Genomic DNA, 23,831 nt, shown 5'->3' on the forward strand with positions numbered 1-23,831 from the left:
AGGGGGAAGAAAGGTATGAAAAAAAACTCATTCTAAACAATTTCTCATTGTACTAAACGAATTATCATACCAAAAATAATTAATCAATCATATTTTTCATGCCAGTATGTAAAAAATAGTGTATATATTGAAAGCAATACAATTTTTCCGGAAAAAAAATATATATCATATGCAAAATTCCAAACTTAGTACATCTAGCAACTAGAATTTTAGATATTGCAAGAAAAATTGTACGCATATTTGATATGAAGTCACATATAAGCATAGGCCAAAAAATTTTGGTTCCTCATCAAATATTCATCAACATCAATATTTTTGGTTCATTGCTACGAAATATATGTATTTGCACAGTAAACTTATTCATTCATGATATACATATTCACAGTAAGTATATACTTACGGATGCAGAAGTATATTATCAAAAAAAAAAATATAATCATATGATCAAGTTTTCATAAATTCAAAAATGCATAAAGCATAAACACATATGATTTTGAGGCATCCGGAAAATAATAAGGCATAAAAAACTCATAAAAGTTACCGTTCACCTGGATTGAGCGTGCTGATAACGTGTTGTGGGAGATTATGCCCGTCGGCCATTTAGCTCCTAACCGGTGAATACAGTTGCAAGTGGCACAAAATAAGAAAAGTAGAAGTAAAGTAGAGACAAGATAAGAGACAAGGAAGTTTTATTAATCTTGCATCCAAAACTATCTCTATACAAGAAGGTATTAGCACATATATATAATGTACAATTGTAACGGAAACCATAAGTATGGTCATAATCCTCCGACCGTTACAAGTGTTATAAACACTATAATAATGTCCACTTAATATTATTTACAACACACCTTAGGTTATTGAGTTTTGATTAGGGATGTAATGGGATGAAGTTAGTATACTCCCCGTCTCAGTTCCCGCGATCCTAATCCCATTCCCATTCTCATCCCATCTAGCGGAGAATTGAAAATATTCTTCATTCCCGTCTATGGTCAACTCTTAGTCAAAGTTTTAAATTAGAGTTAAATTAAAATACCAAGTCTATACCAAGACCTTGTGGTCTAATAGCACCAAGATTGCAATCATATTCAAGTCTCAGTGACTCTTTATGCTTACGAAGATGTGAGAGATATTCTATTACACTGTAGTATCTATTCATAGCTACTTTCTCAGCCTAATGAAGTACAAAGAGCCAATATCGCCTCCACTAAGGCTCGAAATCTCCCATATGGGAGTCCAACCCGGATATCATCTGTGCACAAGGTGCTTGACAGAGATTAGTACTAGTTTTTTTTTTGAATGCGAGATTAGTACTAGTTAATTACACTAAATAACCAAATAATAAGAATATATATAGTTGGGCCGGGTAAGAGTTGTTAGTGCATTTTAATAAAAAGATTACATGTTTATCGAGTACTAAGACTCGATATTTATACATTAGATAGTTTGTCTTCTAATTTTGAATAAGTAGGAAATTAGTGAGTTGTCGTTTGGTACGCTCATATCCCACTACCTTGCATTGAATGATCAATTCTAGGTGTATTGAAATTCTAATACATGTCCCAAGATGTTGTATTATTGTGTGCATAATATATATGACTACGTTTGTGTGCATAATATATATGACTACGTTCTTATACACGCATTTGTGTGGCGTGTTTACCTTTCTTGGCATGCATTGTGTGTGAGCGCATGTATGACGTATATATGATGCACATGCAAGTAAGTAAGGTGTGACATGTGACATGTAACAAAATACAAAAAAAAAAATTATGAACAAATTAACTATTTTGTAATTATTATTCGCAATACAAATCAAATTGTTCATTAATCACGAAATTATTTTACAAATTTATAACAAATAGAATACGAATAAAGTAACAAAATACACTTATTTCCCAAAAACACTATTTCATTATTAAGTTATTATTATACTAATTAAATGCTACACGAGAAAAATATCATTTTTTATGATCATTGTTCCTATTTAATTAAATAATTTAATATAAGATGGAACATAAAATTAAATTGCATAAGTATAAACACATATGCTATGGTAGTCATCATTTTGTTGTGGCCAATGATCAAAGTTGAACGCAACTAACTATTCCAAATCATTATTCCACTTATTAGCAACATACGACTATATACTATTCGGTGCATACCTATCACTATATGATAAGATAGCCAGCTAAATATGCATTAGTTATATGCGTTTCAGAATTATTTCATTTTTCCCAATTATGCGTTTTAGATTCTTGTATTATTTACCTTCTGTAAAGTTGGGGATCACTTAAATTTAAAAAAAGAAAAAAATTAATAAATAAATGATAGATGGAAAGTATTTTCTCAAAATACCTTTTTTTCAAATATCTAAATTTTAAACGCGTTATGCGGGATAAATTTTGTGGTGGGGCACAGCGGGAGCACGTGGCAAAACGTTATTGGGTAAGAAGCCAGCCAACTAAAATCAATAAAAAAGAGCCTGGCCTAAAAACAGTCAACAAATCCGAAACATTCTCGTCGTATAAAAGCCACCGAAAAAGAGGAAATTTGAATGGTTAAGATTCGTTTAGGACTCGCATTTTCCATTTCAAATGAACACCCCGCGATTGTAATCCAAAAGCAACATCCAGAAAACGAAAAACAGAAAAACAAAAAGAAAAAATCATTTTGGATCGTTTTCTTTGATCCATTTCATCTTCAACTCCAACTCCTCTGTTCGGTCTCAGGCATCGTCTTGAAAAGATGCCGGAGATCGAACACGGACGGGGCGCCGCCGTCTGGCAGCCGTCCGAGGAGAACGCCTTGTTCGAGAAGTACGAGGTGGGGAAGCTCCTGGGATGCGGCGCCTTCGCGAAGGTGTACCACGCTCGGGACATCAGGAGCGGGCAGAGCGTGGCGATTAAGGTGATCAACAAGAAGAAGATCTCGAGCCCAGCCATGATGGCGAACATCTTGCGGGAGATCTCTATCATGCGCCGCCTGCACAACCCTCATACCGTGCGCCTCCACGAGGTGCTCGCCACCAAGACCAAGATATACTTCGTGATGGAGTTTGTAAAGGGCGGGGAGCTGTTCGCCAAGGTGGCTAAGGGGCGGTTCAGCGAGGATCTCAGCCGGAAGTATTTCCGGCAGCTGATCTCCGCCGTCGGTTACTGCCACTCGCGCGGGATCTTCCACCGGGATCTCAAGCCCGAGAATCTCCTCATCGACGAGAACGGCGAGTTGAAAGTCTCGGATTTCGGCCTCAGCGCCTTAAACGATCAGGTCCGCCAGGACGGTTTACTCCACACGCTTTGCGGAACGCCGGCCTACGTCGCGCCGGAGATTCTGTCGAAGAAAGGCTACGACGGAGCCAAAGTCGACGTCTGGTCGTGTGGAGTCATCCTCTACGTTCTCACCGCCGGATTCCTGCCGTTCAACGATCCGAATTTGATGGTGATGTATAAGAAGATTTACAAGGGCGAGTTCCGGTACCCTAAATGGATGTCGCCGGATCTCAAACGCCTTTTATCTCGAATTCTCGACACCAATCCGGAGACGAGGATCACCATCGACGAGATCATCGAAGATCCGTGGTTCCGGAAAGGATCCAAAGGAAAGCTGAAATTCTACGACGAATTCCTGCAAGTCAACAAGGAAGAAGGTCCGAGCCCTAGCAGCGCGTCCTGTTTAAACGCCTTCAACCTAATATCCTTCTCCTCCGGGCTGGACCTATCCGGATTGTTCGACGGCGCGTCAAGCTCCGTCACCGACTCCGAGAGAATAGTGGTGGAGTCGGCGCCGGAGAAAGTGATGGAGCGAGTCGAGAGATTCGCTGCGGCGGAGAAGATCAGACTGAGGAAAAGGAAGGAATTGGGAATCGATCTGGAAGGGCAGAATGGGAAATTCATCGCCAGCTTGGAGGTTTATCGTTTGAACGATCGTATGGTCGTGGTGGAAGGCAAAAGGACGGCCGGCGACCCCGAAATGTTCAGAGAGTCATGGAGGGAAAAGATTAAGCCGGCGATTTTAAGCCGATCGGAGAATCAGGTTTCCGGTAGCTGCTAGACTACTTCACCGCCGCCGGCGGGATCTAGAACAACGTTCGTACTTACGGACATTAAATTATCATTACATTATTATGATTATTATATTATATGTATAAAAAATATTTCTATTAATTATTATTTGATCATAGTAACGTGTCGCATGTTTGCGTGATAGCGTGTGACAGTGCATTAGTTAATCTATACTTTTAAAATAAGATGACTTGAAGCCGCCGGCGGGAATGGAATCGATTCGCCCGGCGGCTCTAGACTTTGTAACTTTTGTTCATATTTTACGCTTTGTTTCTCGGCCAACGGTTGGCCGGCGAGAGTATGATATTGCTAAAGTTTGAGAAAGAAAAAGAAAAAGAAAAAGTCAAGATTTTGCTACTTTATTTGTGTGTTCTTTTTTATTTTATTTTTAAGGAGTAAACCCGCATCCACTACTTCTAATATCTAAAAAGTACCTTCTCCATCCCTATATAAAAGAGGTAGTAAGAAGCAAATTTTATACACAAGAGCACAAGCACTCTATACGAAACTTAGAGTTTTCAAGCCTCAATTGCTACTTTCTGGAGGCTGTATGCTGGCAACAGGAGAAATAAGTGAGACCCATCAAAGAAATGGAACATTGTGACAAGCACATTGTGACAAGCGTTATGCTGGCTTGCTAATGCCAAATAGGAGAAATAAGTGAGACCCATTAAAGAAATGGAACATTGTGACAAGCGTTTCGTGATTAGGACACTATGTTATGCCAAATAGGAGAAATAAGTGAGACCCATTAACGAAATGGAACATTGTGACAAGCGTTTCGTGATTAGGACACTATGTTATGCCAAATAGGAGAAATAAGTGAGACCCATTAAAGAAATGGAACATTGTGACAAGCGTCTCGTGATTAGGACACTATGTTTTTTTTTTTTTTTCAAAATCAATTTTACTATTTTTTTTTTCCCCTTTTTTCTCTCCCCTCTCATATTCTTTTTCCTAATCACACATACAAAAAATCCTTAAAAACCAAAAAGGAGAAATAACTAATGTGGATGCTTATGTTAAAATTAGAATAAACAAATTGTTAATGTGCTGGAATTTGGGACTTTTTCAACCATGATTAGGTGAACAACTATTTTGGTTCCCCACCTTGTAGCTGGACACCTTATGTGAAAGTAGATGACCGTGGGAACTAATATAAGTTTGGGTTTGAAATTTTTGTACTTAGTCTTCTTCTTCTTTCAATATTGTCTTTTGAACCATTGAACTAAGCTTGGCGTAAGTTTTTTGTACCCACTTTTAGTTTTGCATCTCCAATTTAAACTTAAGTTTTTTTTTTTTTTTTTTTTTTTTTTTTTAAAGCAATTTAAACTTAAAATGAATTCCATACGTCTCACCAATATTACTTAAGAGTTAAGACATCATATTTTCTTTATATGTACTCCAATTAAAAAAGTTGCTTTCATTTTGTCAACAATCGTGGATGCAGTATGAACATGTACAATAACAGTGAAGACATGAAGTATGGGTATTCTGGGGAGAAATACAAGTCAAGCAGCTAATCACACTTTAAAATAAAATTTAGGGTCCAACATTTTAAAACTATAAAGTTAAATCAAACAAGCATTAATACATAAATTATATCGTGAACCAAGGGTCCACAACCCTAACACAAATTATGTACTTTCAGTTAACATATTATGTATCTTTCGTTAACATATTATGGACATATTATATATTTTCAGTTAATATATTATGTATCTACAAGGTGCGATTTTACCTCTCCTATATAATTTATTTGTTATTACACATGAAATTTTTTTATCCAATGTATATTTTCGAATAGTGATTGCGTGTTTTCGGAGCATTATGCTGTGCAACCGTGTGCACCATGCATGGTGCACACGGTTGCAAAAACGACCTCGTTTTGACGTCCAACTTAAAAAAAAAAAAAATCAGTTTCGATTACCGTTAACGGCGTTATATTGTGCATAATTTGAACTATACATCCATAACTTCATAACTAAACATTCAGAATTGCATAACTACACATCCATAACTTTATAACTATACATTCAGAATTGCATAACTACACATCCATAACTTCATAACTATACGTTCAGAATGTGAAATTATAAAATTATGAACATATATTTACGTAACTAATGGCAATCAAAAATAATTTTTTCTTTTTAAAATAAAACGATACCGTTTTTGCATCGGTGTGCACTATGCACAGCATAATTTGCCCGTGTTTTCTTTAGATTGGATTGGATCAAAGCCCTGACATGGGCTAACCTTGATGGTTGTAAACAAAAGTGTAACATTTATGAATGGACTATGGACAACATAATAATTTTCAAAAGGCCGATTTATAGAGAAGGCTAGGCTGGGACTAGCCTGATTGGATACCCAATTATGTTATATGGATTAATGGTTTATTTGGGCTTTTGTGGTTCACTATACTATATGGCAATTTATATCCTACACTACGGCGCGCGTTGTAATATGCGCCCAGATGCAAAACGACGTTGTTTTAATTTTTTTTTTTTTTTTGAAATTTCCCGCCCCAGTGAATGACAGTAGTTTTTTCTTAAAAAAAAAACCCGCTGTTCAAGAATGTACATAATGTTATACTAGAATACACATAATTGTATACATGAATGTACATAATTATATAACAAAATATACATACTCTTTTTAAAAGATAATACACATAATCTAACATAATACATAATAAACATAAACATTTAACATTAATACACATCAACTATTAACATAATACACACAAATTTTCTGATTCGGATGTACATAACTGTATAAAAAGAATGTACATAATTGTATAAAAAATGCACATAACTGTATGAACCAATACACATAATTGTATGAACAAATACACATAACTGTGTGAACAAATACACATAATCCCAGCAACTTCCTACCGCGCCTCCCAAAACGACCCCAAAACGGCGTCGTTTTGAGAGGCGCGCTGCGCACAGTGCTATGTGCGTCGTGGTGTAGGGTAAAACGATTGATACTATATGGCTAGGTGAGATTTTGCCTGTGATGTTGAAGTTTTTGGTAGATTAGAAGTGACAAATTATATTGTAGATTGTTATTCACATTCTAATATGGATCATGAATAAATATAATTTTTAATATATTATTAAATGTATATTATTTGTGTACTGAATGTAATAATAGTATACAAATATTTTTAAGAAAAAATATAAAAGCATTACATTTTTCTACAAAAATATTATATTTTCCCATATAAGTAATAAACATTTTATTCCTGATTAGTATTACATCTTTCAGTTTAAGTATTATATTTTCATCCTGACCCAACCAGTCTCACGAACAATGATTTATGAAGCGGTTTCATACAAGTTTTTGCTTTAAAACTTACATATTAAAGAGTTATGAGTAATTTTTTTTTCCTGAATAACAATCAAACTATGCAGGTGTGTCTTGTACTAAATCTAAATTACTTTCATATTAGTTGAGATATCAAATATTTCAAGTTAGTTAGTCCTTTGATAGCTAAAGTCAAAAAATAAGTTCCGTACATAACGCATTTTCAGATAGCACCGCGAATTTTCTTGTAAATAAATAAATTAAAAAAAAAAAAAAGTTTGACATAGGAAAATTACAAATCTTTTATGCATGGTGGATTGGTGGCCTAGTGGGTCATTGTTTATGAATTGTAAGAGGCTGCTGCAGGTTTTATTGACATTTTAAGCCCTGCTTTAATTTGTTCTATAATCTTATCCTCTCCGGTGTCCAGTCTACTAATTGCTGTGAGTTGAGGTGTTTAATCAAAGGTGATGGCATCCGTCAACAACCACTCTGAACTTATTCCACTTCCATCGTCAACCTGTTTGGTTAACCAACCCCATTATCTTACCATTTCAAAATAAAAAAGTTGAACATGATACCCAAAGTAGGACCACTTGTAGTCCAAGGTTTTCACCGAAACAGTCAATAATCAAATTCTTGACTTTTGGTTAAGGATGTATAAGTTATTTCTACTCAATTACGCCATTAAGTTATTGATTGACCAATTGAGTTGTATCTCAATCTCATTTCCATGTCTAATGAATGAGATAAGAGTTTTACTTCATGTACTCTCAAATTTTACTATCTCACTTTTATTATGTGATGTGACAATTAATAATGGAATAATTTCATTTTGTGGGTTCTAGAAAAAATATACATCAATAATTTGTGAGAAAAAGTACAAATTGAGAGTCATGTACTATAGTGTTTTTCATGGATAATGGTATCCCACTCAGATTTCAGACCTTACCTAACTCAACCTTATTCCTGGCCTTAAACTTATTTGTCTTCACTCTTGAGCCTTGATACTAACCAATATATAAATAATAAACTTAAGTTAAAAAACTATTCCGTGCAAGAACGTGGCCTCAGCAATACAAATAAAATATTTCTGCATTTTCATATACATACTTCAATTACCTTCAAAAAAAAATATACATACTTCAATTAATAAAATTCGAGCAGGTCAATTATAAATAACTTAATTTAATAGATTAAATTAACAAATTTTAATTGAAATATTTTAGTTCAGCTAATGGTTAAGGATAATTTGTAAAAATTTTGATTAATGATTTATTTGGTTCGAAAGTAGTGGTTAACTGAATTAACAGATATGTTAAGGATTGTTTTTTTTTTTTTTTTTTTTTAGTTGAAAAAATAGAATTTATTTATTTATTCTTTACGTGTTCAACAGACGGATACTCGGTGCTCGGCGGCTATTACAGTTTTTCTAATTATGCGACTTTTTTTTTTTTTTTTTTTTTGCGACTTTTCTTCATCAATAATGAACAATCTTCATTATCGTTTCCCTCTCAAAAGCAGGAAAATTCTCTCTCTAAAACCTCCAGCTTAGAGAGAGATACACAAGAGAGAGAGAGAGAGAAGACAACCGGAACGAAAGAGAAATAGGAATGTGTCCGCTGAGAATCATTCTCATCTTCCTCTCTGCAACTCTCGCCGGATTCTTCGTGCTTCGCAACATCAAATCTCAGCCGGATGCCGCTGAAAACGACGTCGTTGACAATGACTCTCCGGTCAAAGCTCCTTCTGACACATCCTCCTCGAATTCCGTTCCTCTCTGCTCCAAGGTTTCCTTTTAATTCTTCGGACGCCAAATGTGTTTTGAATAGTTTTCATTGACATTTTCCTGAACAGTTTGCGGTTTGATGGGAATTTTAGGTTTGCGGTATGATCGGGAATGGATTTTGGACCTGTGTGGACATGGCGAGCGGAAAATATCTCTGGAAGCATTTGGCTTCATCTTCGAATATGAAGCGCGCCGAGTGATCTCCTTGGTAAAAGGGATTGTTGAAAGCCTTTTTATTGATCAAAGGTGCAGTTAGCTCTGCAATTTGGATAATTGTTGTAACTTCTCTCTTTCATGAACTCCGCTTGGTATCAACGATTCTATACGTGCGATTATAATTTGTAGAGTTAAATTTGCTTGCACAAAACTCGTGATGATTGCCAATTTTCAAGTGAAATGTTGTAACCCTGAAACACAAAACGGTTCCTGTATAGTTTATCATTTTAATTACTTATGTTTTACTACAATTATTTGGTATCAGCATCTTTGTAGGAAAGTAATTTTTGCTGCTATGCTAACTATTGCTATGAAATTTAGGATAAAAACTAGTACCACTTGTGCTTAAAATGAAATTTTTGTTTACAGCTTATATGATCTATGCAGATTACATATTCTTATAAGTAATTATTTATGGCTCTGAATGAGATTACATCTTCAGACAAGTAAAAGTATTGTAAGGAGTATGGGACTAGAATCAGATAGTAGTTTCTCAGTGTGTATTATGTGTCTGTTTTCTCTAAGCTAAACATGTTAATACTCTTATTAGTTTGAAGTGGCTTTGAACAACATAAATGACCTTTCCATGTTGCTTCCTTAAGGCGAGTAGGTTCATTTTCAGTATGTTTAGGCATTATGGTATATCAGGTTTGTCTAAGCATCTTACATGAAAAGAGTATTGATGATGGGTTGTTAATTACTGTATAGTGTGGGCAATTTCCATTGTGGTTTACGATTCCAATATCTGTCTCACTGCCAGTGTTAGACATGAAGGTCAATGGAGCTTGATCTGATTGTATCTTGTTCATGGAAACATTGTCATTACTTACTGGTTACAAATCTTTCTCCTACAGATATTGCACAAAATTATCAAAATTTAGGCATTTTGCTGTTAAGCCAATAGCTTTTGAGAAATGATGTGAATATGATAAAATGACTAGACAATTATAATGGTTGATATATTCATCCAAGTCTGTTTACCTAATGTATGAGAGCTTCTTAAAGGGAGCTTGCTGATTGTTGAAAAGGACCATCTTGTGATCTATCATCTATGCCTGAAAAAAGAAAAAGAGTTCTTTTATTAGTTAAGGGTTTAAACTATTACAGTATGCTATTTCTGGCTTTGAGTGTGTTTGGAAGCTTGTAATTTTAATGCTGTGGCATTGAAACTGGGATTCATTCATTTCTTTTACTAGTCAATCAAGGGGTTCCATTATTCTGGTTCTGAATGTGGTAGGAAGCTTGTAATTTGATGCGGTGGCCGGTGGTAGTGAACCTGGAATGCATTCAATAGATACTCATGAGTTTCATGCATTCATTGTGTACATGGATCATTGCTGGCTTTACCTGGCAAGTGTTGAATGAACTTTTTACCATATTTATGTCTGTATGCATGCTTGCTACTGGTGAAACAGCAGGCTTTAGTTCATTAATTGAGTGTTTACATTCAGTTTGAAAACAAGGGTATGCAGAATCTGGATTTTCTTGTTGGTTTAAAATGGCTGTTACAATTCTGTGCATAATTTAGCTGGATAACTGATTGTTTATTTGTGTGGGACACTATACATGTTTGGCACTGCCGAACATGTTGAGACTTAAGAACAAGTTTTAGTAAGGAAGTCTATCATTCTATTTTGTTTTTTACAAATATTTAAGTATCTTGATCTCCCAATGACACTTCATACAAATCTTCCACTTTCTTAACAAGTTCAATAAAGGACTATGAAGGAGTGCATCCTCCATCTTTAATTTAATTTTAAAATATGAATTTTTTGTTGAAAAAAATGATTTAAAAAAAAAAAATTAAAATGGTCTCCTACTCTCCTGTTTACTTTTAGAAGCATTTTGTTTGTTTGTTTTTGGGTTTTTTAAAAGAATAAGTGAATAGTTAAATTAGAGATAATTTGAGTAGATAGTTGTCAAAATCGATGAAAAATAATCGTCCATGTGGCCTGGAAATAGCGTGTACCCTACCCTGAAGCAGAAAAGTAGAAAATAGTCTGTATACAAATAATTTGCGGAACAAGTGTCAATCCGCAGGAAAAAAAGCTTCACGTCTATGTTAGTTTTAGCAGCTCAATAATCACATCAACTTCACATCCGTGAGAGTATTGATTGTGCAATATCATCAGCCACACATTATCTCCAGCATTCATATTTTTTACATAACCTGTTCCGTAAATTTGACAAGTGGACTGAAGTTTTAATTTCAAAAAATTTCATCTTTAAAAAAAAAATTAGCTTATTGTTAATTCATGGTAAATAAATCAAGAATACTTCAGATGGATTGCCAGACCAATACGAAACGGAAGCCTGGGAGCCCGAGGTTTTCACAAGTCTATGAGCTACTTAGTTCACTGATCTCCTACATACGTTCTTGAATGATCGAACTTACATATATCCTGTCCATTTCTCCGTTGATTTGTATATATAACATGTTTCATAATTTTGACAAGTGGACTGGAGTTGTGATCTGTAAAATTTTCAAATGCTTGTACATCACAAAGGTAACTGAACAAGTTCTCATAACAAAAAAAAAAAAAAAAACAAAAACAAAGCTCGTCCAAATAACCAAAAATACAATCTCACATTCAGAAGGAAATAACAATAGAAGATGGGACAACTCTCTATTCTTAGCAAGCTTTACACTTTATAGCATAGCCAATTGCCAACCTATGTTAGTACTCACATTACACACATATACACACACACACAAAACACTGTTCTAAAGCAAGGAAACTGGGAAGCCAGAAGGCCAATAGAGTGAAAAAAATGGGGGAAAAAGATTAAAAGATATAGGCACATAGCTTGGGAAAGAACAAATTTTGTGAACTGAGTGAGAGAAATCAAGGTAGTTGCTCCTGCTGCATCACAGGCACTGCCTGTTGTTCGGGTTGTTGCTGCTCGTGGGGTTGCTCGAACAATTGCTGTTGGGGATCGCTTTGCCAGACCCACACGATATCTTGAAGCCCGGGTCTTAACCCATCGTTTAGTATCCTTTGATATTCTAATGTGTCCCCGTTCGATTTCTTCAGCTCGACGAGATGAAGATCAGGGGTGACCTCAAAGATTTCTGCATCGATGGCTACAACGCCCTTCTTGCCTTCCTTCATCCCTTCAAACCTCAACAATCCCGCGTCCCTCTTGCTCAGCTTCAGCTTCAGACGCTTAGCCAAATCTTCTAGCTTCGAGATGATCACTGCTGCGGGTTTCCAAGAAGTGAACCGAGTTTCTTTCTTCAGACAAGGTTCCTCGAATAATCTCGATAAATCAAAACCAGCAGAAAAGGAGATAATATCAAACGCATTCAAGTTCGATAACCTTGCTCCCTCTTGCTTGTTGTCTTCTATAGCAGTGTTAATATTCTCGGATGGACTATTATGAGTATGAGTAGTCTCTACATCGCTTTCCCCATTGGGTTTTGTCGATTTGGAAGAAGATGGCCCTTTCTTGAACCATGGATGCTCCCTAATTTTCGCCATCGAAATTCTAGTAGCGGGATTGGGATCCAACATCCTCGAAAGCAGCTTGCGAACCTCGGGTGGAAACCAGTTGGGGCATTTGAACTGCGCTTTCCCAATCTTCCGATACATTTCCATCAAATTCGAGTCATGAAACGGGAGATAACCAGCCAACATAACGTATAGGATCACCCCACAGGACCAGATATCGGCTTTTGCCCCATCGTAGCCTTTCCGGTTAATTACCTCAGGGGCAACGTAGGCCGGAGTCCCGCAGATAGTGTGAAGTAGCCCGTCTTGGTGCCTCGACTCAGCCAGGGCACTTAAACCGAAATCAGAAATCTTCAAATTCTCGTCCTCGTCTAAGAGTAAATTTTCGGGTTTCAGGTCCCGGTGATAGACGCCTCGACTGTGGCAGAAATCGACAGCGTTTATCAACTGATGAAAATACTTCCACGCGACATCCGCCTTCAGCCTTCCCTTAGCCACCTTGTTAAAAAGCTCGCCCCCTTTAGCCAATTCGAGCACGAAATAAATCTTGGTTTTCGTGGCCATGACTTCGTAAAGATGCAAAATATTCGGATGTCTCACGAGTCTCATTACAGATATCTCCCGCTTGATCTGATCCATCAGTCCAACTCTCAAAACCTTGTCTTTGTCTATGACTTTGATAGCAACGCTCTCCCCAGTTACAAGATTCCTCGCATAATAAACCTTAGCAAATGTTCCTTGGCCTAGGAATCTCCCTAACTCGTATCTTTCCATCAGAACACTCCCTCTACAAGCCATAAAATATACTATTATCCACGCTAGGACCTATACAAAGCAGGCTTGAAAACAGCGTAGCTCAACCATCATCACACAAATCATATATCAACACGAATGGCAACTGGGATCGTCCCAGCCCATTTTGCTTCTTCGAAGGGGCATCCAAGGAGCTATTATGGTCAAGAAGCTCGTGCCCGTCAAAGAAGAAACACAGCTCTTTTAAGGCTAAAACCTTTTGGATATCAGTGTAAGATCCCCAGATGCTCAAGCACATCTTTCAGCATTCCTTTGATCTCTTGTTTCCAAAAATGATCAAAAATATATATATACGTTAAACACACCACTTGAAATGTGAGCAAGAAATGGCACTTTGTAGTATAACCAACTTCACCAGCAACTATAGAGTTTAGCCTGAAAACTGGAGATCAAAGCAGGAAGAACAGCTTAGATATTACACAAAAATGAACTTTAAGGGACAATCAGACCATTGACTTGGTAACCACAAAATTACAAATTCTAGACAAACGGGAGTGGCCTATTGGCCTTCATAGGACAACCCAGCCAAGTTGGTTAGGGTATTGACTTGGTCCAACTCCTGATGGGAGCGGCCTATTAACCTTCTTTGAGCTGATCAGTTATAGACAATAAACAATTTCATGGAAGAAGAAAAAGATTATTTTGAACTTGTTGATTCAAAGTCCCAACTAATATCAATTGTGAAGTTAAAACACTTCTAAACAATCCAACCCTAACAGTATTTACTTCTCAGTTTTCACTTATAATTGCCATGATTGAAACCTTCCAAGATCACTCATCATACTAAATAAATGCTGACACTCTACGATGACAATTACCCATCACCGATTTTGTACGGGGGACTGAATCTCCCAGGTATAAGGATATAGATCATAGGTAAACTCATACCAGAAACAACATATGAAGAAATATGACAGACATCTGAATCGCAGGTAAAGATGTAAGCTTGAATTGAATTTTGAGAAACACAGATAAAATGGAAAAGAAAATCTAGTGAAATAGAGGTACCTGGATGTTGTAGAGCTCCTCCGGCTTCGACGGCGATTGATCTTCCTAAGAGAAGCAGACAGCGTAGAGTGGAAGACAGGCAAATGAGGCAATGAATATTCGCCGTAGGTTGTCGTGTTATAAAACCTCAGGAGATGGGAGATGTTTCTACGCGCGCGCGTCCAGCCGTACACGTCTACATACTCACGAGTTATATAATCAGCGGAGGAATCTAGAGTATCCTTCTTTCTTAACCGTCAATCCTGTATCCTCCCATTTTAGTATATTCAAGAATCAAGATAACCAACCTACGGGTTTAGCTCAATTGTTTAGTGGACAATATTTGAGAAAAGAGATCAATATTTAAATCTTGATGGTGATCGTGTGGAAGTTATGTTTAAAGTTGACAGATTCATACAGTACTTAAAATAAGGAATAAGGTTCAAATTGACCACTGAACGTAACCTGAAAGTGCAATTAGGCCACTGAACGAAAAAAAAGTGCAATTAGGCCACTGAACACTCCAAAAATGTACAATTTCACCTGATAGCAGGTTACCCTCAATTTTAGCAGGTTATCTGCTTACGTGGCAGCTGAGTTGGCATTTTAATAAAATTTAATTAATTTTTAATAAATTTTAATAATAAATTTTTATTAAATTTTTTTTAAAAAAATAAAAACGACTTTATTTTATTTTTTATTTAATTTTTTCCAATTTTTTTTATAAAATTTATTATTAAAATTAATTATTAAAATTTATTTAAAAATTATTAAAAATGCCAACTAAACTGCCACGTAAGCAGGTAACCTGCTAAAATTGATGGTAACCTACTATCCGGTAAAATTGTATACATTTGGAGAGTTCAGTGGCCTAATTGCACATTTTTTGAGTGTTCAATGGTCTATTGCACTTTTTTTTTTGTTTAGTGGCCTAATTGCATTTTCAGGTTACGTTCAGTGGCCAATTTGAACCTTATTCCTTAAAATAAAAGATCAAAATTTAAAACTTGACAACAATCTAAAAATTATATTCAAGAAAGTGAATAGATTTATTTTACGCATTGACATTTAATTATATCTATTGAGTTATTATAATTTACAACTTCTCACATGCTCCGCTAGAAAATAAAATTAATTTAATTAAAATATGGAATCAAATTATAAAAAAAAAAATAAAAAAAAAAACAATATGGGATGACATAAACAAACATGAAATATATTCCCAACTAAATTAATTGTACAATTAATTAAAGTTTTGAGTATTCTAGACTCTAACGAAATATTCTTCACTACTGCTATTCTATATTTTATTTGGAAGGCAAAGAATTGATGCAGTTTGGGATGCATGCCTCCCAACCCCGAAGAAGGTCGTGGCTTCCGCTACGGCCGCTATACATGCCTGGCATCATGCCCATTATGTCGACGCGAGATTGCCGGCCACTGGAGTTGCTGTCACTGTCGCGCCACGTTCTGCCACGAGCCTCGTCGCTGCTCCCTTACACCCCGCTGCCGAGGCCCACGATGCTGTGCCGCTTCCTGCTGCCACGGGAAGCAACGTCGGGCTGCGGTCTTGCCGCTTGGCTTTCACTCGTCGTCCAACAAAGCTACGGTGGGAGCGGTTTTACTGGACGATAATGGGGCATATGCTGTAGGCTTCAATGCTTTGTTACCAGCTTGCTTTTCACCATTAATGCCCGAGGCCTACACATGTAAAGAGGTTCTATCCTGGTTAAGAGATTGTGCGGAACAGTCACTCGAGTTGCTCACAGATTGCTTGAGTCTACAACACAACTTGTCTTCGCCTACGGAGTCAGTTCGTTCCTACGTCGGCTATGCCATCGACATTTGCAGATTTACTATTTCATTGTTCGACCGTTGTGTGGTCAGTTTTATTCTTAGATCGTCTAAGCTAATAGCTCATACTTTAGCTTCTATCGCTTTTACTCAGCTTTCTCCTATGTACTGGGAGTCAAACCCTCCTGACGCTATTACAACTTATCTCTAATATATGCCTTAATTGGTTGCCTTCAAAAAATTAATTGTACAATTGTACTAAAAAAATTAATTATACAATTAATTCTATATCTAAAACAGCTAAAAGTCACAAGTTTAATTTTTATCAATACTTATTTAATAAAATCCATTTATGCACACTTTCAAATAATAATAATAAATTATTTATATAATATTATAAAAAAAATCAGTAATTAAGCACGTGAAGTATAATTCTTACACACAAAAATTATAAATTAGTTACTTGCCAACTTTTTTATAGTTAAATTTATTGCATCCCACATTGTATTCTTAATGCGATTTAACTTATGGAAAAAAAAAAAAAAAAGAATAAAAGAGAAAGAGAGGAGTAATTGTTTAGATTGATTGAGTCTTTATTGGACCGACCAGACAGGCTTGACAGTATAAACTCCTAATCATTTGAAGGGTACTTGGCGGGACGATATGTACTTGTGTTATACGAGGTAGTTCTTATATCATCTCCTACATCTAATCTAATATCTATTGGTTTTGATGAATCCGTTGTCAAAGAATCAATCTTTATTCTCTAATCATCTGATTCCCTTATTGTCTACCAACAATCCTCTCACTCTCACACAGTTAAAGCAAATCCAATCACAAATCCTCACCAATGGTTATCTCGATTCCACTGAGCTTCTCACTAGTTTCCTCTTTTCCTGTTATCACTCTCGAAAACCAGACTACGCGAAGCTCGTTTTGCATAGTATTCCGAGACCCGACCCATTGTTATGGAATTCGATGATTAGGGTTTCACTTGAATCCCAGGACTCCAAAGGCTTCTTGGATTTCTATCATGGGTTGAGGTTTTATGGTTTCTTCCCTAATAAAAGTACCGCTTCTTTGATTTTACGTTCATGTGCTGCTTTTGGGGCGGCCCGGTTAGGGGAATCGTTTCACTGTCAGATAGTGAAGATGGGTTTTCAATTTGATGTGATTCTGCAGACTGGGTTGCTCGATTTTTACGCCAAGATTGGGGATTTGAGGTCTGCTCGGAGGGTGTTTGGTGAAATGCCTGAGAGAGATGTCATTGCGAATAATGTTATGGTTTCGGCTTTGAGTAGGCATGGGTTTGTTGATGAGGCAAAGCAGCTGTTTGATAGTATGCCTGAGAGGAATGCTTCGTCGTGGAATTTGTTGATCACTTGTTACTGCAAAGCTGGTAATGTGGAATCTGCTCGCTCTATCTTTGATCGGAATCCATCAAAAGATGTGGTTTCGTGGAATGCTATGATAGATGGATATTGTAAGTCAGGGCAGTTGGTTTATGCCGAGGAATTGTTTACAAAGTTGGGTTCCGCTAGAACTGCTGTGAGCTGGAATACAATGATTGCTGGGTATGTTCAGTTTAGGGAGTTTGTGAGAGCGATAAATGTGTTCCGGGAAATGCTAGCTGAGAATGTGCAACCAACTGCAGTGACAATGATCAGCTTGCTGTCTGCGTGTGCTCATATTGGAGCTTTAGATATGGGCGAATGGGTTCATGCCTACATTAAAAAGAAGAGGTTTAAGGTTGATGTTGTTTTAGGCAATGCCCTCATAGACATGTATTGCAAATGTGGAAGGATAGAAGCAGCTCTTGATGTTTTTCATGGCCTCCATACGAAGAATATATTTTGTTGGAATTCCATCATTGTGGGTCTAGGAATGTATGGCTATGGTAATGAAGCTATCGAGGCCTTTAACTCGATGCAAATGGAAGGTATAAAACCTGATGGGGTTACCTTTCTGGGACTTTTATGTGCTTGTAGCCATTCAGGTTTGGTTTCCCAAGGCAGAAGTTATTTCTCTGAAATGAAGAGTTTTTATGGCGTTGAACCTGGAATTGAACATTACGGATCGTTGGTTGACCTTTTGGGTCGATCGGGGCTTCTTCAAGAAGCACTGGAACTCATAAGGACCATGCCTCTGAAGCCAAATGTCGTTGTTTGGGGAAGCTTGCTCCGGGCATGTCACGTTCACAAGGATACCAAACTAGGCGAACAGGTTACTCAGCATCTTCTGAACTTGGATCCACATGATGGAGCAAACTATGTGTTCTTGTCCAATCTTTATGCCTCTCTAAACCGATGGAGTGATGTTGATATGTGCCGGAAGTTAATGAACGAGAGGGGAGTTTCCAAAATGCCCGGATGCAGTTCAATTGAAGTGGAGAATATACTACACGAATTCGTTGCTGGTGACACTTCACATCCTCAGTTCCCTCAAATTAACGCGTTCTTGGATAAGATTGCCAAGGATCTGCAGGCTAATGGCTATGAACCCGATACATCTTCTGTGCTGCATGACATTGAGGATGAAGAGAAGGAGAGTATCGTTAGATACCACAGCGAGAGAATTGCTGTTGCTTTTGGCCTGATGAACACGCCACCTGGAAAAATAATTCGGATTGTTAAGAATCTAAGAACGTGTAACGATTGTCATTCAGCCATGAAGTTTATTTCGAAAGTATACAAGAGAGAGATAGTCGTGAGGGATAGGAATAGGTTTCATCACTTCAGGGATGGGCATTGCTCTTGCAAGGACTATTGGTGATTAATCGGGACTTATTCCCATATGGCTACGTTCCTTTTCATTTCCTTTTGATCGGTCCAACCTCAACAGCTCGGAAGATTAAAGTCATTCTGTCACGGTAACTATACTAAACTGCACATGACAATTGTCATTTGAATTCCATTTCTTTATGGGTTGAGGTTTTATGTTAGTTAGAACAGAAAATGGCAGTTAGAAATTAGAATGATTCCAATATAGAGCATTGAGACGTTGACTTACTAGGTTCTTGGAGATGCTTTTAGTTCTTTTTTCCCCTATACCATGTTCGCTCCCAGAGATCCAAATGAATGATAAAGCTGTTTTTTTCACTAAATGAAACTCAGTTTGACTCTAATTATTAAATGAACTGGACTATATCTCTTGATTAACGCTAAAATTCAATTGTCAGGCTACATTTAATAGCCATTTGGATTGCCATGTGACCCAGTTAAGCAGCACATGATTTGCCCTCCACTCGGGCTCCATGTCCTTAAGTAGTAGTTCCATTTTTAGTATTAAATGCTGATAATTTGCGTTATTAATGCTTTGGAGAATTAACATTATCCTTAAACCCAGAGAAATGCAGAAAGTACAGCCTAGAATTCTAACACCAAAAAGCTGCTCTGATAAACCGAGTAATTGGTTCATTTGAGACTTTTTTTATCAGATAAATTTAGTGTCTTTATGGTTTTTGTATTAAATATGCACATCCCAGATTCATGCAGAGAAAGAAAATCCTTCGTACTTATTTCTGGTCACATGGTACGTAGTGTGTTGTGGATCTGATGTTTAAGTACCATATACTGTTTATAAGCCATAGTTTCATGTTCTTTTATTGGTAGTTGTCAGGTTAACATGGTTTTTGCTGGAGTTGACTTCATAAGCTTGTTGAATGTGAATACAAATAATGTTTTTTTTTTTTTTTTTTTCAAAATTATATTTGTTTTTAATGTTAAAATCCCAGAGGACCTAAATAAATGTTTTGCATTGGGAACCTAACTCTATATATAATCTCTGGACTTCCAGTTTCCATCTTGAGAGTTCAAGTTACCTAAGTCTAGTATCTCTGAAACTCTAGTCTCTCCATTAGAAACAAACTGATAAAGTGTTTCTTTTTCCTTTTAGACATTATCTCGAAGAGTGTAGGATAACGATGGCAATTCCGGGCAGTGAAGGGTCAGATCTTCCAGTCAGATCGAACGAGATGAAGAATGGGGTTCATCCAAGGTGTCGTTCCAAAGATTTGTCGAGGAACAACTCGTTTGAAGTCTACTATGGAGGTGCACCAGTTGGCGTTCCTTTCAGGTGGGAATCTTGCCCGGGGACCCCGAGAATCAAGTCTAGGGAATCTCGGCTTCCTCCCCTCACGCCCCCACCTTCGTTCATGTCAAGTCCTGCGAGGAAAGACGGTGCGAAAAAGCAAAGAAAGGTTAACCTTTTACACAGCCTTCTCCCCAAACTCACCGTCAAGAAAAGCCATCTGCAGCTCCAGTCACCGCCAGCTTCATCATCATCGCCATCGTCTTCCTCATCATCATCATCGTCTCCCTGGTCTCGTTCATCACATTCGGCTCCAGGCTCACCTTCTGCTCCGAACTCAAACCTTCATGCTAGATTTCCCAACACGAGGCCATCACCCGATGATGATGATGATGGTAACTATGAATCGTCTGTTTCAAGTCCATGTTTTTGCATTGGTCGAACTCCAAAAGCTAGATCCCGCGGATTGTCATCAAATATGCTCAAGCTTTTGTTCAGAGAATTTGCATGAATTTACATGGTGCCACCATGTTTACTCGATCTCTTAGTCTTAATTTTGCCAACATCTGTATGATCATGAAACATAGAAAAAAATTTGCAGTATAATTACAGCCCCCTGGTTGCTCAATTTCCAGTTTCATGTTGTAATAACTCATAGTTGTATTTCATAAATAATAGAAGAAAAAACCATTGTTACATCAAATACTTAGTACCGTTCTTTGATGTCTTTATTGTTTATCTGAGAAATGGTCAGCAATATTTGTTGAAACTGCTACCATGACTATACATACAAAATTACAAAACACACTAACTACTCAATTCTAAAACGCATCAGACCAATTAATTGGAACATCCAAATACAAACGCCTCTGAAATGAGATAACTAAGTTGATTTGTGAATTAAATTCGACCATTGATTATTTAAAAAATACCCTAATATCAAGATCCCCAGAATACTCCTTACATAGGGCAATAGATTCGAGGTTGAATCTCCAATTCCAAGGACCCCCAACACCCAAACCCTACAGAGCATTTCGGAGGATGTAAATCACGGTCACTCAATGGCTCAGCAGGCAGGGCTAAGACCCCAACACCTTGACCCGACAGAGCATTTGGAAGGATGTAAATCACAGTGACTCGATGGCTCAGCAGACAGGGCTAAGACCCCCAACACCCTGACCCGACAGAGCATTTGGGAGGATGTAAATCACGGTGACTTAATGGCTCAGCAGACAAGGCCAAATGTCAATGCGCACAAGAGATCTGCCCACTTTGGGCATAGTTTGGGCAAAATGTCAATGCGCACAAGAGATCTGCCCACTTTGGGCATAGTTTGGGCATAGTCCCCAAACTGCAGGCGTCGAGATTCGAACATTGGTCTCCTATCCTAAATACTGCCTTCTGCCCACTTTGGGCATAGTCCCCAAACTGCAGGCGTCGAGATTCGAACATTGGTCTCCTATCCTAAATACTGCCTTCTGCCCACTTTGGGCATAGTCCCCAAACTGCAGTCGTCGAGATTCGAACATTGGTCTCCTATCCTAAATACTGCCTAGTGAACCACTGAGTTAAGCCCGTGCGGACAAAGTGAACTAAATGTGCTGGCCTATGTGTTGTTATATGTTTGATTCTTGCATACACCCTCTCGGTCACCCAATGTGATTTACTTCTTCTATGTGATTTACAAGCTCTTTACACAGGAGTGAGATTTACATAGTGCACACATTATTTAGGAGAGAGATTTACATAATGCACACATTATTTAAAGGTTGCGGATGCATGCCCTCATCACCAAAAAAACAAGACAAAACTACGACAAAACAAAACCTAATCAAGATTATATTAGATTTGAGGTGATTTTGAGCAATGGGTTTCATTGATTGATACCAGTGGACCACTCATGATACAGATTGTGATGGGGAAGATACTTTAATCTGCCCAAAATTCTTTAGTTTCTGGGATTAGGAATTTTGGGATGCGACTTGGTATTTCATGCATGTGAAGGAGGGAAACACAATCACATAAAAGTGAGATTGAAAGGTTCAGAATAAATAAATTAATATAAGAAAGCAGTTGTAACAACTAATAAGATTTTTATACTAATTAATTAATCATTACTTGTAACTAAGTCAGCAGGGTCAGTACTGATCAGATCATAAAGTCGGCAGATTAGTCGTGGGAAGACAACGTGCACATACTTATACTTTACTTAGTACAAAGACTTGCCTTCCATTCTTGTTAGTACTTTCTATTTCATCTCAGAGAGTCTTCCTAATGCGATTTATATTTTTTATTGTATAATTTATAATTATTATACAAAAGTAAAGTTTATCTAGTACATATAAAGTAGATTTTTCTGGTAAAAAAATAACGGGAGTGTTTGGTAAATAACTGTTAGCGATTGGTGATTGAGTTAGTGAGTTTGATTAGTTAATATCATATTGAATATTTAACTAAATTAAACAACTAATAGTAATTAAATAAGTTAAAATTGACTGATAAATTAACTATGTTACCAATCAACGCTAACATTTTCGTATAAAAGATGTGCCCTCCATTTGCCAGCAGAATCTTTAGTCAATGCAGACAAGCAATTCATTGATCAATTATAATGTATAAAATGCAGGCCATGTAATATGTGTGTGTCTATATATATATTGTCACTTCAACAAATTTTGACAAGTTTGGGTGTCAACGGGCTGTGTTAGGTTAATGCTAATTAGTTTTTATTTTAATTTTGTCGGTTCTAAATTATGATACAATTATTAAGTTATACGGAACGAAAGAGCGTAATATGTGTTATAAAAAAAAAAAAAAAAAAAAAAAAAAAAAAGAGCGTAATATGTATTTTGATCGGAGAAGCCCTATTAACTTTACACAAGAGTCGGTAAAAAAAAAAAAAAAAAGAGCGTAATATGTATTTTGATCGGAGAAGCCCTATTAACTTTACACAAGAGTCGGTTGTTATATCGTGGAACATGGTTCGAAAATGCCGCCAATAAAAAAAATTACAGCCGTTAAATTGTAACAAATTTCGTATTTTTATTGTGTCTATAACAAAACGAAATTACAATGTATATATTTAAAATGAAATTGAATAATTTGTCTCACATTATGTTTATATTATCAAATAAAACTGTAATTGAATTGATATGATACTTTAGTTTGTGTTGAAATGAAACTGCAATATATATAAAGTGAAACTGAATAACATGCCTCACATATTAAGTGTATATTATCAAATATAATTGTAGTTGAATTGAGATGATACTTTAATTTTGCTAAAATGAAACTACAGTATGTATAATTGTATAAAAAAAAAAAAACTGAATAACATGTCTCATATATTGAATGTATATTGTCAAATGA

The 23,831-nt window shown here is 36.7% G+C and overlaps 4 protein-coding genes and 1 long non-coding RNA gene across 6 annotated transcripts; 3 read left to right on the forward strand and 2 right to left on the reverse strand.

The window, feature by feature from the left end:
• Positions 1 to 2,546: 2,546 nt before the first annotated feature.
• Positions 2,547 to 4,358, forward strand: LOC109162890 (CBL-interacting serine/threonine-protein kinase 11). The gene has a single exon (XM_019311600.1). The coding sequence runs from the start codon at positions 2,749 to 2,751 to the stop codon at positions 4,051 to 4,053; it is 1,305 nt and encodes a 434-aa protein (XP_019167145.1). The 5' UTR covers positions 2,547 to 2,748; the 3' UTR covers positions 4,054 to 4,358.
• Positions 4,359 to 11,895: 7,537 nt separating this feature from the next.
• LOC109162923 lies at positions 11,896 to 22,670 on the reverse strand. Its single transcript, XR_002051176.1, has 3 exons — positions 22,661 to 22,670; positions 18,079 to 18,081; positions 11,896 to 12,035 (listed from the first exon to the last, which is right to left on the reverse strand). It is a non-coding gene; the product is annotated as an uncharacterized LOC109162923 (long non-coding RNA).
• LOC109162904 (CBL-interacting protein kinase 2) lies at positions 11,956 to 14,765 on the reverse strand. Of its 2 annotated transcripts, none has more exons than XM_019311611.1 (2): positions 14,661 to 14,765; positions 11,956 to 14,034 (listed from the first exon to the last, which is right to left on the reverse strand). In XM_019311611.1, exon 2 carries the CDS (start codon positions 13,635 to 13,637, stop codon positions 12,234 to 12,236), a length of 1,404 nt encoding a protein of 467 aa, XP_019167156.1. In that variant the 5' UTR covers positions 13,638 to 14,034; positions 14,661 to 14,765; the 3' UTR covers positions 11,956 to 12,233. The 2 variants fall into 2 exon arrangements, with proteins under 2 accessions (XP_019167156.1, XP_019167160.1); XM_019311615.1 differs by lacking the exon at positions 14,661 to 14,765 and adding an exon at positions 14,541 to 14,628.
• LOC109162900 (pentatricopeptide repeat-containing protein At1g08070, chloroplastic-like) lies at positions 17,078 to 21,090 on the forward strand. Its single transcript, XM_019311607.1, has 2 exons — positions 17,078 to 19,302; positions 20,328 to 21,090. Exon 1 carries the CDS (start codon positions 17,166 to 17,168, stop codon positions 19,203 to 19,205), a length of 2,040 nt encoding a protein of 679 aa, XP_019167152.1. The 5' UTR covers positions 17,078 to 17,165; the 3' UTR covers positions 19,206 to 19,302; positions 20,328 to 21,090.
• Positions 19,992 to 21,167, forward strand: LOC109162915 (putative protein TPRXL). Its single transcript, XM_019311628.1, has 2 exons — positions 19,992 to 20,771; positions 20,811 to 21,167. Exons 1-2 carry the CDS (start codon positions 20,356 to 20,358, stop codon positions 20,971 to 20,973), a joined length of 579 nt encoding a protein of 192 aa, XP_019167173.1. The 5' UTR covers positions 19,992 to 20,355; the 3' UTR covers positions 20,974 to 21,167.
• Positions 22,671 to 23,831: the final 1,161 nt, after the last annotated feature.

This window comes from Ipomoea nil, unplaced genomic scaffold (assembly GCF_001879475.1).
Source record: "Ipomoea nil cultivar Tokyo-kokei standard unplaced genomic scaffold, Asagao_1.1 scaffold0302, whole genome shotgun sequence".
NCBI classification, from domain to species: Eukaryota; Viridiplantae; Streptophyta; class Magnoliopsida; order Solanales; family Convolvulaceae; genus Ipomoea; species Ipomoea nil.

Excerpts from the sequence above, each read along its gene's own strand:
- LOC109162915 (XM_019311628.1), top strand. The coding sequence starts at position 20,356 with ATGGCAATTCCGGGCAGTGAAGGGTCAGATCTTCCAGTCAGATCGAAC. Across the intron at positions 20,772-20,810 it reads TGGTCTCGTTCATCACATTC|TGCTAGATTTCCCAACACGA; the intron begins GGCTCCAGGCTC and ends CTCAAACCTTCA.
- LOC109162890 (XM_019311600.1), top strand. The coding sequence starts at position 2,749 with ATGCCGGAGATCGAACACGGACGGGGCGCCGCCGTCTGGCAGCCGTCC.
- LOC109162900 (XM_019311607.1), top strand. The coding sequence starts at position 17,166 with ATGAATCCGTTGTCAAAGAATCAATCTTTATTCTCTAATCATCTGATT.
- LOC109162904 (XM_019311611.1), bottom strand. The coding sequence starts at position 13,637 with ATGGCTTGTAGAGGGAGTGTTCTGATGGAAAGATACGAGTTAGGGAGA.